The sequence below is a fragment of the Strix aluco genome, chromosome 21 (genome assembly GCF_031877795.1).
Source record: "Strix aluco isolate bStrAlu1 chromosome 21, bStrAlu1.hap1, whole genome shotgun sequence".
Lineage (NCBI taxonomy): Eukaryota > Metazoa > Chordata > Aves > Strigiformes > Strigidae > Strix > Strix aluco.
Window position 1 is genome coordinate 8,771,457 of NC_133951.1, and position 14,516 is coordinate 8,785,972.

At 43.7% G+C, this 14,516-nt stretch overlaps 1 protein-coding gene across 2 annotated transcripts in view; it reads right to left on the reverse strand.

Moving 5' to 3' along the window:
- The window catches only part of GRB2 (growth factor receptor bound protein 2), a 62,153-nt gene that overhangs the window by 45,060 nt on the left and 2,577 nt on the right, over positions 1-14,516 (reverse strand). The window contains exons 1-2 of one of the 2 annotated variants that reach the window (XM_074847334.1): positions 8,190-8,324; positions 2,755-2,995 (exon numbers count right to left, since the gene is read on the reverse strand). In XM_074847334.1, coding sequence (XP_074703435.1) covers positions 2,755-2,832 — 78 coding nt within the window. In that variant the 5' untranslated portion in view covers positions 2,833-2,995; positions 8,190-8,324. Of the gene's footprint in view, positions 1-2,754; positions 2,996-8,189; positions 8,325-14,516 lie in introns of those variants that run through there. The other variant, XM_074847335.1, reaches the window with a different exon arrangement.

Sequence of the window (14,516 nt, forward strand, 5' to 3'; positions counted from 1 at the left end):
AAATCAGAGGGAGTCAGGCAGCATGCATCCTTGCCTTCTCTCCCCACAAAGAGAAACATGAACTTCCAAGGAGTGGAAATTAAAGTGTTAGAGATTTTGTTCCTTCCTTAGTGTGGCCAAGGCGTAACACTTCACTACGAAACAACCTTTTGCCATCATCATATACACCATCAAACTAACTCAACTTCCTGGAGGTGTGTTAAAGACAGGTGCCTAATAGCTAGATTTAAAGAAGTCTTCACTACACATCAAATTACATGTGTGCCGCAGCCAGGGATGTCAAAAGAGCAAAGCATGCAGGCACATTCAACATGTTACAAGTTTATTTCTCTTCCCAATTCATGCAAGGGCAGCAGGACTGACCTGATTAATAAGACAGATCACATAAGGCACATGAATGGGATACCCTGAGATTTCTCAGTCATGAGCAAAGTACTAAACAAAACAGATCTGGCACATCTGACAAATTAATTTCCACAACCTGAAACACATTTGAAGCGAACCAGACTTTCAAAATGACAAAGCGCCACAGAAGTTTGTCAGTTTAAGTGAACTGTAGTAATTCTAACTGGGTTTGGCTTATTTGTCTGAAATTTGCCAGCTTTAGACAGTGAACCTTACCATGCTGCACAGAACTCATCTCAGCTAAGTGCTGAAGAAGGATTCCTGAAAGTCTTGGAGTTTTCACTAACTTCAGTGATAACCTCGAGCAGTTTACCATTTCTATGACTGAGTTTGCTCATCTATGAAGTAAATATGTAAAATTTGTAAGCAATTTCAGAGTATGAGCTGAAAGGAAATACAGTTTGAAGAATTGTTCATCAACACTTTGAGGAAGTGTTCAGCCTAGGTTTTGTGTAGAGTAGGAAAATCCCTCTCTGTATTCTAGGAAAAATGCAGTGATTAATGTAGTGTAACAGCATACATTCCACCATGTTTCTATTATTTTGACAAAACTTGTATCTATGGGATGACATCAAGTGGCTAGGACTCAAGAACATCTATCAGCCACTGTGAGCAGCTGTAAGAGTTTTAGCACAAACTAAACTTTCAAATATCTAAAAAAAGTTACTTTTCCTTTAATTCTTAAACAAGAAAATATTTTTAAAGGAATGCAAATCTCGTAAGACCTTTTTTCATGTACTTCAGCAAACTTCTATAGCAAACTAGACGAAAACAAGAATACACTTTAGAATAAACTATATTTCATTATACTTCATTTTTCCTTCCTTTTCAGCATTTTCTACAAGCTGACTTCAGCTGTGCTCTACTTCAAATACACTATAAAAGCTGAGGATAGCCAATAGTAACCCAGAATAGAAGAATACAGCTCAGGTTAAGAAAAATAAATGTAAGGTTATCACAGAAGACTTCTAAAATTCTGACAGTCTCAAATGTTTAAAAGCAGCAAAAGGAAATATTCTGGTATTTTATATAAACACCGGAATTGAGGTGTACAGGTCTAACAGGCATTTTTAGGGCAATTATGGGCCAGGAGTGTGTAGGTTATATACAGATGTAATTATTTTAAAAGTTAAGAATCTCAAAGCAGGATACATTTTTGCAACCTTTATCTGTTGATGGCCACACAATATTACTGCATTTTTAACAAAGACACAGTTACGTTATTGAAATATCAGCTATAAAAGATGCATATTAAGTTTACACATAGAGGTTGTTTCCAACTTATCTTAAAATAGTGGTTAAAATCAAGCCCTTCCCTGGCAAAAATTTTCAGCAGCTGAGTAATCCCACTGAGGTCTGCAGGACTTGATTTGTCAGCATACACAAAGTTGCAGCCTTACATCTGCAGGATAGGCACCTCTCAAACCAGTTTCTACTCAAAGCATTTTAGAAAGAAGCAGCTTAAAGTACTTTAATACTAAATACACCACACTAGGAAGGTAAAGCCCATCTTATACGTTTATGGAGCAATACTGACTCAGAATGAAACCCCATTAAAACATTCCGCTATGTGGCTCTTATTACTTGGAAGCAACAAAGCTCAGGGCTATGCTTCACTGAGGCCAAATCACTATGGATTGTTATATTTTACTTCCCTCAAAATAAAATTTTGGGCTTGTTCTGTGTGTCAAAATTCAAATATTTTTCAAATTCCTTTAATATAGCCAAGAGGAAGCCTAGAAAGCCTTGATATATTGAAAGAACCATAGACCAAAATTCCTCTAATGCACTCCAACATCCACTTATATCTGCACAGATCCATTAAATATTCAGCCACAAGATTATCACTCGAGTTCATCAGGACTGAAGATAAAACTCAGCACCAATATTTGACAGCCTGATGCTAAAAGATTATCTGCTGAGAAATAATCTAATCACTGTTCTTTGATGGTGGAATCCTTGGCAGGAGCCAAAGGAAAGAAATACCAAATCGATCTTGATTACTTTAAGGGGTTTCCTCTCGTGGAAGGGAATTCGGTGCAGAGATTATCTTGTACTTCTGCTTAGTCGTAAACATGGTAGCAAATAAGTTTTCAAATATTCCAATCTCAGAAGAGAGAAATGAGAGACTTTGGGATGCATGCTTAAGGCAGGAGCAAAACAGCCTCTCCCCCTCTTAAAGGGGTCAGACTGGAATTGATGAAATCTTGAGGTACCCCGTTAAAAGGAGATGGCGTTCGCTGGGGACGCAGAGGAGGGTCAGGTCTGACGGACAGGAAGAGACTCACGAGAGAAGCCGAAAAGCCCAGGGCCAAGGGGGGAACTCCCGGGCCCTCGCCCTCCACTTACCTTAAGGATATCCCCCCGTTTGAAGCTCAGCTCGTCGTCCGCGGTGGCTTTGAAGTCGTACTTGGCGATGGCTTCCATGCTGGGGCTGCCGCGCAGGGCGGTGCGGGCGCTGGGAAGGAAGCGCTCCCCGAAGCCTCCGCTCCTCCCGCGGCGGCTCCCGGCTCAGCCCTCCCGCGGCCCGGCTCCGTCCGAGACGCCGGCCCCGTCTCTCACATACAGGGAGGCCGGGGGACGATCCGCCCTAGGGGAGGGGGAGGAGGAGGAAGAGACGGGCCATTAGGGGAAGTGGCACGGATCGATGGCCGGGGCCGCGCCCAGAGCCGCTCCCTCCGCCCGGCGCGGCGCGGCCGCCGCTTCCTCCCGCCGCCGCTCGCCCAGGCCCGGCTCGCCCGAGTGACACGTCCCGCGGCCAATGGCCGCCCCGATGGCCCCGGCGGGGGGGGTGGGGGGCGGCACCGCGGCCGGCACCGGCCCGCCGGGAGGAGCCGAGAGGAGCCGCCCGCGCCGCGGCAGCCGCCGGCCCTTCGCCCCGCGGGGTGGCCGGGCGGGCAGGGCCCGCCGCCGGCACCGCTTCACCGCGCCGCGCAGCCCGCCTGGCCCCGGGAGGGCAGGTCCTCCCCTCGCCCGCCCGGCAGCGGAACCGCCTCCCGCTCCCCGCGGTCGTACTGACAGCGAGACGGAAAACGGGAGGCGGGAGGGCACGGCGACAGCGGCCGGGGAGCAGCGGGGCGCTGCCCGGCCTCGGCACTGCCGGGGCTGCGCGTCCCCGCTCCCGAGGCACAACACCGAACCCCAACAGCTCCAGCACGCGAGGGAGACAGCGGCCGTGGTGGGGCGACGCACCCCTCTCCCCACTAGGAAAGACCGGTCTGGAGAAGCTTACAGCAATAATTTGGGTTTTTTTCCATTCATACAGCTCATATCAATGTAAATACAGTACGTCAGAGAAAGCAGAGAACACTTCTGTGGGTCCTCTATAACAGGACTTCCGTGGAATTGAAATGCCTATCAAAAAGCGTCCTGAAATAACATTAGAGACAAAAGTTTGGGCTCACTCTAAGGTAAAAGCAACCGTCCTGAAATTCCAGCACCTTGAGCAACATTAAAAAAAAAATATAAGCACAGCATGAAAATCAGCAAGTTTGCGTATATGGGCCCAGAGAAGAAACGACATCAAACCTGACAAGGCATATATAGACCCAATGAAACCACTGAAAAGGCTTAAATCTTCATCTCAGATTAGAATAGGAAGGATCTAATCTACCTCCAGCTACATTTGATAACAAAGAAGGTAAGGGATCAGGAAAAAGTCAAGCAAGATAGTCTGTAAGCTAAAAACTGCCCTGAATACCCCTCTGAAGAACCAGCAGAGAGCTGGTACTTGTCAGTGATAATTCAAGACAGAAAAGATGTGACAAACACCAGTGAACCCACGCACCTGCTAATTCAGTCTCCCTGGTTATGGCCCAGAAAGAGCCCCGCTATACGCAAAGGCGGCAGATGGCAATAGTATTTTCTCATTTCAGGGAAAAATCTGCCTTACATAAATGCAGTTCAGCAATGAACATGCTTATATTCCACAAGTCCCATGTTTGCCCAACCTTCAGCTCCCCATAAAGAATGACGAAGCTCGAGGCAAACACCAGAAATGAGATTTCCATCACAGGAAACTGGCAGGATGAGAAGAGGTATTTACGGGATTTACCTTGATCAAAAAAAGACCAGCATAGTGAAGTCCCACATGGGCAGGGCTCAGGGTTTTCTGTGCACTCCTACACAGCACCACTGAAATGTCAGTAAGACTGACAAAGCTGTCAACAGCCATGAAGATCACAACCGAACAATCTGCCTGTGCTGCTGCAGCCATTGGAAAGAAATACACTGATCCAAGCTCTGACCAACACACATACTTAAAATCAAAAAGTGTATCATCTTAGCTGCATTTGGATGATTCTAAAATACTTTACTTTCAATGCTGATGAAAAAATACCCATCTTTGTGATGTCAGTCTTCCACACTGTTCTACATACTCATGCAAACTGCAACAGTAATTTTCCTTCACCAGGAACATTTTCCCACAGCCTCTATTGTGTTCAGTTCACCATCTCCTCATCTTTCTAACCTGGCCTCTTTGGTTTTTTTAACTGATGGTATTTATAATTTTCTGCTATTACAGCAATGTTAAGGAGCAACATGAATGATTGCATTTGAAGCCACAGAAAATGCAAACATTTGTTCAAGAATTCTGTTTACATGTCCTGTACATTTCATGGTAAACATCATTGTTTCTATCACTTCTTAAAGAAGTAGTATTACTGGCAGCAACCTTTTGGTGTTTCAAATGGCACAACGCTACGTTTGATGATGTGTACCATTATATGGGCATGCAAACACCATCAGCTAAGGAACGCTGCTCGAAACCCCAAAGTTCCAAACCTAAGAATGCAACAGCAAGTTGCACAGCTTAAACGCTATGTTACAGGCTCAAGACACATTTAAAGCCAGAAATTACTGCCAACTGGTAAATGTTCCTTTATTTGGGGTACACAGGTATTGCTACCTAGTACTGCACCAGCATCTAAGAATTTCACTTTTTTTTTTTTTTTTTTTTTTTAACTGAAGGAGTTAATACGCAACTTTCTTAGAGAAACTAATGCAGCATTTCCAAGAACTATATTGGCATTTCCCTGAGCTTAGCAATAGTACAATGCTGGGAAATTTTCCAGCACAATTCAAGATGAAAGAGATTCATCATGCAATTTTCTTTAAGCATGCATTCATATTACTACCACCATCGTATATATTGTCAGCATATAAAGGAGGGATGTTTCTAGGTAACGATACTAACAACAGTTGCAGTGTAGAACAAAACTTTAACCATCATGACTTTAGGCAAAAGTGTAGCTGCAGTTTAGGCGCAGAAGTTACATGTAAATTAGGGAAAAGCCTTGAAAATTAATAAACCAAGATACTTACACAGCAAATGTCAGAAAAGGTAAACTTGAACATCAATTCCCTTAAAGTCACTTAGAAAGCATTTGCTGTTCACTAATCTTATTTAATAAGTTCTTATAGACAGTCAGACACATAATTATTAAGATACAAACCAACCAAATGCACAACAAGGGAAAAAAAAGCTTACTGGGGAAGTAGCTCATGTTAGGTCTCTGCCCACTGAGAGCACAGCTGTGGGTATTTGCTTCAGGCAGAGAGCACTGAAACAGGACACGCTGCAAATACTATAGTGTGCCCCAGCTCCACAGACTTCAAATGGAATAAGACAGGTATGAATGAGTAACAGTCAAAATATGAATACAATGAATACACATTACAAGAATTATCGGATGATCTTATGAGAGAAATAACTAAGATTTCTCAGAATATCAATACATTTTTCACCTCTCACCTTACTTTGATTTGGGGCAAGATACTTCTCTTGCTCTTAAAAAATCTGGGAGGGGGGAGAAGAAGAAAAGGCAGCACATGCAGCTAACAATAAATTCTTACTAGCAATACAGTGCTGCAGCTCAGGATGGAATATAAGTAATTATAAATACAAACCTCACTTGTAGCCAACAGGAAACAATTCTCATGTTCTTTTCAACAGATATTTCAGAAAACACACCAGTAAAGGTGGGCTTTTTATACCGCTCTTACAAACAGCATTTCTTGTAGCAAGTGAGAACTTTCTCACTGTTCTCTTTCCACTGTTTTACTGTTCTTCTGGAAAGTGATATGGGCAGGAATAGAAGAACAGACAGTTTAGAAAAGCCAAAGCAAGGGAAGAAAGAAGATACATTCAGTGGAAGATTCTGCAAAGAATCAGATCCTAAGCTTCATCAGCTGTTACAGGACAAAACATTACTGAGGGTGGTGGAAAGAAAAATGTGTGGATACATCATCTGGAAGACATGCAGAAATGTTAAGTGCCAGGCTCTAGACAAAAGAATAGAAAGAAAAAAATCATAAGGGCTGAGCACTAATTCAAATTAGCCAAATAAGGAAGTATAACATAATAAATGAATGAGGTAAAATATAAATTAAATTATCAACATACAAAACCCAGAACATTCAGGGTCACACATGATACTCATAATCTACTAGTTTAATATGGTTCAACTTCTTTAAACACATCTTGTCTAAGGACAACTCAAGACATCACTTACAGAACTAAGCTACAGCACAAACCAAAGATAAAATTATATTATAAATATTATCAGGTAATAGAAAACTTCACCTCTGCCAAAATTTATTTGTCACTTTTTTTTTTTCTTACTTTAAACCATATAAAGCAGCTTTAAGTGTTACAAGCTTGCCTAGTATTATGAAATACTTAAAACACTACATGACTTAATCATCATAAGAGATGATAATAATTGAAATGTCTTTTTTTGGCACAAATTTGCAAAGTTTGCACAGAAATAGATTACAAACAACACTGTGTTTGAAGAAGATTAACAATCTGTGACCTTTCAAATTTTGGCCCTTGACCACAGGCATTTTTAAAACAAGGAATGAGCTTCCCTAAACACTACATTTATCTAGGAATTGCTCTCTCAGTTATTAACTGTGCTACATAGTATTTTTCTCTTCAAGTTATAAAACAGATGTCAAAGTCAGATGTTGTGGGAGTTAACAAGACTGTATCCTTGTCTTCTACAGATTATTTGAAACTATATTGGCAAGTTAAAGTTTATCCCACAAAACCAGCACCGAATCTCAAGCAAGAAGTTCAGAAGAGAAAGGAGGGACTGAGAGAAAAATACCTTTCTCTGTCATAGAAACTCACACATGAAGCATGATCCAAAAGGTCTTCGGAGAAAGAAAGGTATGGATGTTAACCTGCCTACAGGGTATTCACAACCTTTTAACCTTTGGAAGCGGCCTGAAGTTACAGAACTCTTCCGGGGAATATTAAAAATAAGCCCCAAGAGCTACCACCAGCCAACACTCCACAGACGCACGGCAAAGCGGAAAGTGACCCAAGACTAAAACCCGTCGGGGGGACGCAAGAGCTGCGGGGAGAGCGAAGGGATCTCGCCCGGCAGATAACGCCTCCACAGCCCAGGACCTCACTCCAGCCCCCCCCGCCCCGCAGAGCCCGCACCCCGAGAAGCGCCCAGCGCCCCACGAAGGTCGGGGCCCGCCGGGGCACAGGCCCACGGCTCCGGGGCGCAGGGACAGCGCCGAAGCGACTCCTGCGGAGCACGGCGGGGAAAGGCGGAACACCCCAGGGGCGCAGGCCGCGGCACCGGGGGACGCCCGCCGCCTGGGCTCAGCGTCCCCCCCCCATCTTCCCGCCCCGGCCCGTGGCGGGCAGGGGAGCCGGGGCCCCGCCGGGAAGGGCCTTCCCCGCGCCACACCGCGGGCTGGGGGGGCGGGGGGGGGGGTCGGCGGCCCGCCGCCCGCCCTCCATCCACACCCCCTTCACTCACCGCGCAGCGCTGGGGGGCGCCGCCCCGCCCCGCCCGAGGGTCCTCGCCGCCTGCCCGGCCCCACGCGGCCTGGCCGCCCCTCCAGCGCCGCCTCGGCTGCCGCTACGGCCCCGTCCCGCGGCCCCCCCCCCCCACCCGCCGCCGCCGCCGCCGCCGCCTGCTCGGCCGCCGCCGTTCCCGCAGCAACTCTCGCGAGAGCCGCCCTGTCAGCCGCCGGAGCCGCGCCTGCGCGCTCACCCCCCCGGGCCGAGGGCGGGCACTCCCCGCGCATGCGCAGCGGCGGCGCAGGGGGGACGCGGGGCGGCCGGGCAGGGGTTACCCTGCCCCAGCCGCCGGGCACCGCGCCCCACGGGCGCTCGCCGCGGGATTCGCGTGGAAGAGAGCGCGGAGGAGAGGGGTGAGGCAGCTGAGGTGCTGAGCCCCCCCCCCAGCACCGCAGCGGTACGAGGCGGGCAGCGTTGGAGTATATTAATCCCCGGCGGAGGAGGCCCTGAGTACAGGTTTCGGGAGGTGAAACCGCTCAGGGTTTGTGCAGAGTATTTGCCTCATTTATCTGTGGCTCCGCTCGTCTGTGAGACAGGGCAGTCTACCACACCATGGAGCTAGCAAAGAGAAATTAATTTAGAAGCTACCTGTAACTACCAGGGAAATCTCCACGCCAGCGTTAAAGCCGAGCTTGTCCACACAGTGTTTGAGCGGGCACTGGGGCACAGAACCACTCCCCCAACTCGGAGAGCAAAGGCTACACCTGGTAGAGCCGTTACGTGACAACTACCATCCCTTCCGAGCACTGATTAAGGCACCCATGCTGTAGGAAAACAACACAACAGTGTGAGCACACATTGCAATTAAAATAGGCACAGAGGGCAAAATTCAGATTGCACAGGCAACTAATTCCAGGGTTTAACTACATGACCCTCCTAACATTCTTTTAGCTTGAAAAGACTAATTACAATATACAGTGAGACAGTGGCTTAGGTAAACATCAGGCCTCGATTCCTCGATAAAGCCACTGAATGAAAAAAAGCTTTCCTCTGGCTCTGGAGAGGAAAGCTAGTTTCTGAACTAGAGGCTTTCCACAACTGTGTTCCCGCTCCCCTGAAAGGATGAGCAACTATAGGCTTTTTTTTTTTTGGATAGTCTGTTCCTCACTCCCCCACCCCCAGAAAGATGCTGAGATTGGGAATGTGGGGTTTTAAACACAGCACATTCCACAGTATCAAGACATGAGCCCAGATCTGAACTCCGTAGTTTATGTAAATTTAGGATTATTCTGGACCAAGGTCTGGGTTGAAGACTACATCTAATTTAAGCATAGATAACTGATATTTTGTTTTATAAGAGATGCATATTTTTAGCCTCCAGTTAAACCCATTTTCTTTTTCTAAGTAAACCACCACACTGGTTGATCTCCCTGGCTGTACTCTGCATGGGGGGGTGTCATGGTTTCATCCATAACAAGACATCAGAATATGTACTGCTACCTCATACAATTTGGCTTTACAAATCATGTTCTGTCAGCAGGCAATGTTTGCATTCTCATTCTAAATGCTTAAGCAGCTTGATAAAGATTCCCAATAAGTTATTTTTGGATTAAATTTGTGGTTTAAACCCTTAACAAGATCATTTTATCATCCTAATAGCATTGTACTTAAGGGATTTTAACTTATTCCCAGATTTGGGTGTTGGAAGGTGTGAATTCTCCCAATACTTCATTCAAAAATTGGAAAGGGTGGAGAAAAGGAGTCATAGGAATTGAAGATGTTACAAATGTTTCAGACATTCTTTCTGAGGATGCAGAAGTGATTTATTTAGGATGACAAAGATTTATGAAGTCGGAGCTAGATTCCAAGATCCCTTAAGTCCCCAGCATTCATTCCTAGAACAGGCTTACAGAATCTCTGGTTTCATATATGACCTCAAAATGAGGATTTAGAAGTTCTTAGTAAGCCCTCTGTAAGTTAAATAACATCTCAGAAAAGTTAGAGCAGCTACTTTTAGCTGGACTTGAAAAGCCAGATATGGCTAACAGCTGCCAGTTGAATGATAGCTACTTTAAGAGGCTGCAGCTGCCCGACTTTAAAAGGGCAGTCCTAGAAAATCAAACAAGCAACAAATTTTAGAAATAGCAGAGATCAAAGTGTTATAGAAAGATACTCCTGATAAAGGAGTTGCTGAGATATACTTGCTTGCAAACCAATTAATGTAGAATGTTCCCCCAGCTTGCAAACAAGTTAATGCTTTAGAAAAATACACAACTTACTGTGCAAATATAGTGCAGCTTCACTACAGCAAAAGCTGAAATCCTGACATAGCTGTAAGGAAGGGTGAAAAAGGCACATTGTTTTGCTAGAGGATCAATTTCAAATGTTTTTTGTCGTCTAGGAATAGCTTGAATTTTCTGACAGTTTGTGGTGATAAAATATAATCTAAGATTAGCTCTGAGTATTTTAAGAAGTACTAAGGGTAAGAAAAATCTTGGTGTCTGACATTTCTTTTGGAGACTTTTTTAAACTTCTCAGAGAAGTCTGGGGAAATAAATGTATGGTTTTTGCTATGTATAGATCAGAGGAATATTTGTTAAAAAGTGTATTTTTGTAGAAGCAGCCACTCAAGGTTTAAAATCGCTGCTTGGAATATTCATATTAATACCATGTTACTGACTCAAGACAATAGTTATTGCTGACATGAAATTTAACATTAATAACAGCAGTTACATTAGTGCAAATGTTACTGAAGAAAAACTGTAGTGATAATAATGTGCCTTATCTTGACACAGTCTTTAAACTAGGCTCTATTAGTGTCTGTGTCCTTGCAATGGAATTTAATTATTGTGGAAACTTTTACATTGTTAGGACTCAGAACTACCACAGTATGTCATCTAAAGATTAACTTTTTCTAGTGTTGTCACAGCAAATGCCTGAACTGAGCCTGTTTTTGTAACACGCTGCTTCTCCAGCCCAGCAACTCTGGCATGTATTAAGAGATACTATGTACATGTTCCTAATTTTTGTCACCATCTTATCACTACTGTATGCAGTAAATGTATTCCCTTGTAAGGCTGATGCAAGAAGCTAAATGCTAACCAGGAGATAATTCTAGACTGTTTCTTTTCATTCAGAGGAATAAAGAAGTGACCTCTCACTCCCACTTGCTGAGAGCATCAACACATGCAACTTCAAAGGTGGTTTTGAAAACTAAGCATCAGAGCTTAAATTGGAGCCCAGGGGCCTCTGCCTCAAACAAAAGCACAACTAGGAACTATTGGGAGAGCTATTGAACTTAGAGAGGGTTCATAGTCAGAAAATATTTGCTCTAGCTTTGATTCATATCTGTTCTCTCTATTGGCAAACACAAGGTAAAAGCTTGTGAACTGACACAGTAAGGAAAGAATGAGCTAGTGTGGTCTCCATGTTCTGCATGCACTGTGAGCAAATTTAACTACAGCAGAATCTTTCTGGTGATAGTGCAAGAAAGAGCCCAGAAAGCAATCATATCTCTCAGGGTGGGTCAGAGGCTGCAACAAGAAAAATTCAAGCCTGATTGGAGAACAAGTGATCCTTAATTTGTAGTTCCTTAATTTGTAGATGTTAACTTGATGCAAAGTTGCATGAGGCCAAATTCTTTAAGGCTTCTAATCAATCAAGAGGAAAAAATCTAACATCTGAGTACTTTAGATGCTGTCAGCATCAAAGATAAACCAGGGTGGGTGTAATCCCCTTGAGCATGAGTAGGAGCTGCTTGGTGGTTGCTGGAATGTGACATCGCATCCCAGCTCTAACAGAAGGAACCTCTGGCCTTGAGTAAGTCCCTCCTTCACCAGCACTGGTGTTTCACAGGCACATCACCCTCTTGACAAACTTCTGAAATGTAAGCAATTTCTTTACAACCATGTGGTTTAACCCTACATTCCATGTACTTCAGCCTCTGTTTCTGCTGAACCACAGGCAGAGGAAGCTTTTATGCTAGAGCTCTCCAAGATGTCTCACTTCATCCTTTCTGTAGTCTGTACATTAGTTCCTAAGCTCATTCTCCTCAGACATGAGAATCTACAATCATCATGAACTATAATACACAATTTCCAGTTTAAGGAACTTTGTGTCTGTTGCAATGATTTTTTTTTTCCATGGCATCTAGCACAATAATGGTAAGAAAATACATGCTAATATACACCTTTCTTCCTCTGACGCATTTCCTGATGTCAAAGAGCTGTAGTGATCTATTTTAAATCAAACCCCTAACTGCTCAACACACCTGAAGATGCTCGAAATCTCACATTGTGATTCTGCATTATGTTGCTACAGTTCACAGAGCCCAACACTGTGTGTTACCTGAGTTGTATATAAGCAGCCTGATGTATGAACCAAGACAGAAAGCCTCCTCCCATAGAAAACAATTCAGACAATCTGCTATGGGGAATGTAGAATGGATGTAGATAACTCAAGACAGCCCTGATCAATTTTCTTGCAAGCTGAAAATTTAATGCCATAAGACTGTTCTGACAGCTGTAGGGGAACTGACTTGCTGTATACCTCGGAGATGTGCAGGAATAAAGTGGGTGCGGCAAATAGGGGAATGCCAGGAATGTAGGCACAGCGAGGAGGGAATGCTGGGAATAGGGCTGTTGATACTAAAGTTAGGCCATATGCAACAGGCCCGCACATAGTGCTTACAGACAGAAAAGGTAACAAATCCCCTTTGTTCTTAATTAAGTATTAAAATGGTCACCAACCAAGCTTGGCCCATTGACGGAGTCTACAAGACTTAACTGGTATTACTAGAGTTTCTCTAAAACCTTCATTCAAGATCTGGGTTTCTGGTCTAGATATAGGATTTCCCCACATGCCTGTATCTGGAACATTGTGTGACAACTAATTAGAGAATCTGACAGCAAAGCTAAGGAACAAAACCTGTCCAAATGTGTTTTCTGTGTCTATTCTTTAAGAGAGCAGGATAGTGAATGGATTGGGTAACTGCTGCATATTGACTACTTAGTTTCATTTTAGTTTACAGCTTTGTGTTAGTGATAAAGGCAACAATATCAAAGGGATATAATAGATGCGTACACATATACACAATATAAACATCCATATTCTGCAAACGGGGAAACACAGGCATAGAGGGCTTGCCCAAAACCATATAATAAACTAACACCACAATGTTCAACAGCATTAGGAACAGAATTTATAGTTCTTGACTTCTGAGCCTTGCTGTAACCATCAGCCAGCTCTCCCTGTTCAGAAACCCTCTTAATGGCTTTCTCACATACACATGGAAATGTCATCACAACTGTCTGTTTCTGTAAAACTGCCCAAGTGCAGTAAATAAGTGTTGATGCTTGTGACCCAGACAGAACAGCTGATCTGCCAAAAGAGCTTCACAATTTTACTCATTACAGATCTCAAGAGCACTTGTGAAGCAGCTTAATTGCCACGTGAGACAAACAGGGACTGTTCTGACTTTTTATAGACCAGAAGACAAGAAAAGTTAGCTTAGCCTCAAAACTATCAGAAAAAAGGTCCAAAACAAAACCAGGCGTGAGTCTTACAGCAAAGCTGAGTGAGCTGGGAAGAATGTAATAAAAGCAGATTCTCTTCCGTACCACATGTGTTTCTATGGTCACAAAGAGAAGAAAGGACAAGATTGTTACAAAAACGACTATGTAGGAAAAGCTGCTCTACCTGGGAACTGTAGTAGCCATTGCTGACATTAAGAAATTAAACAATAAAATGACTTGACTAGGGTCACCCAAAGCTGCTTAAGCTCTGAAAGAAATCTGTAAAAGGGAACCAGATCCAACTATAGTGTGCCATCTCCCCTTTCTTTAGTACAAAAGGGCTTCTGCTGTCTTCCTACTCCCAATTCAGTCATCTGTCATTTTCAGGACAGCTTGGAATTGTCAGTTCAATTACCTTTCAGTTTGAAGAAAAACAAAGCAGATGCTGTTTATTACTAAAAGGCAGAATCTCTATCTTTTGAGGAATATATCATCTCACTTATTTTTTATAATTAGACATTGCATTATATGCATCTCCCCTATTTATTAAACAATACACAGGAGCTGGGAAGTAGTATCATTCAGATAAAATGAAATACTATCTTCCCTACAGCTTTGGTAGGCGTGTTGGTCTACTCAACTACCGCTTTTAATTTTTAAGACTCAGACAGCTTTTGTATCAATCTTCCCTTTTTAATTCCTCTTATCACTACACACATTAGAAATATGGTCAATTCCTAGCATCTGTCATGAAATGTGCAAAGGGGTGGGGGAATCAGACATACAGCAATTGCCTTTTCTAAACAATACAAAATTTTCTCACCGATTTA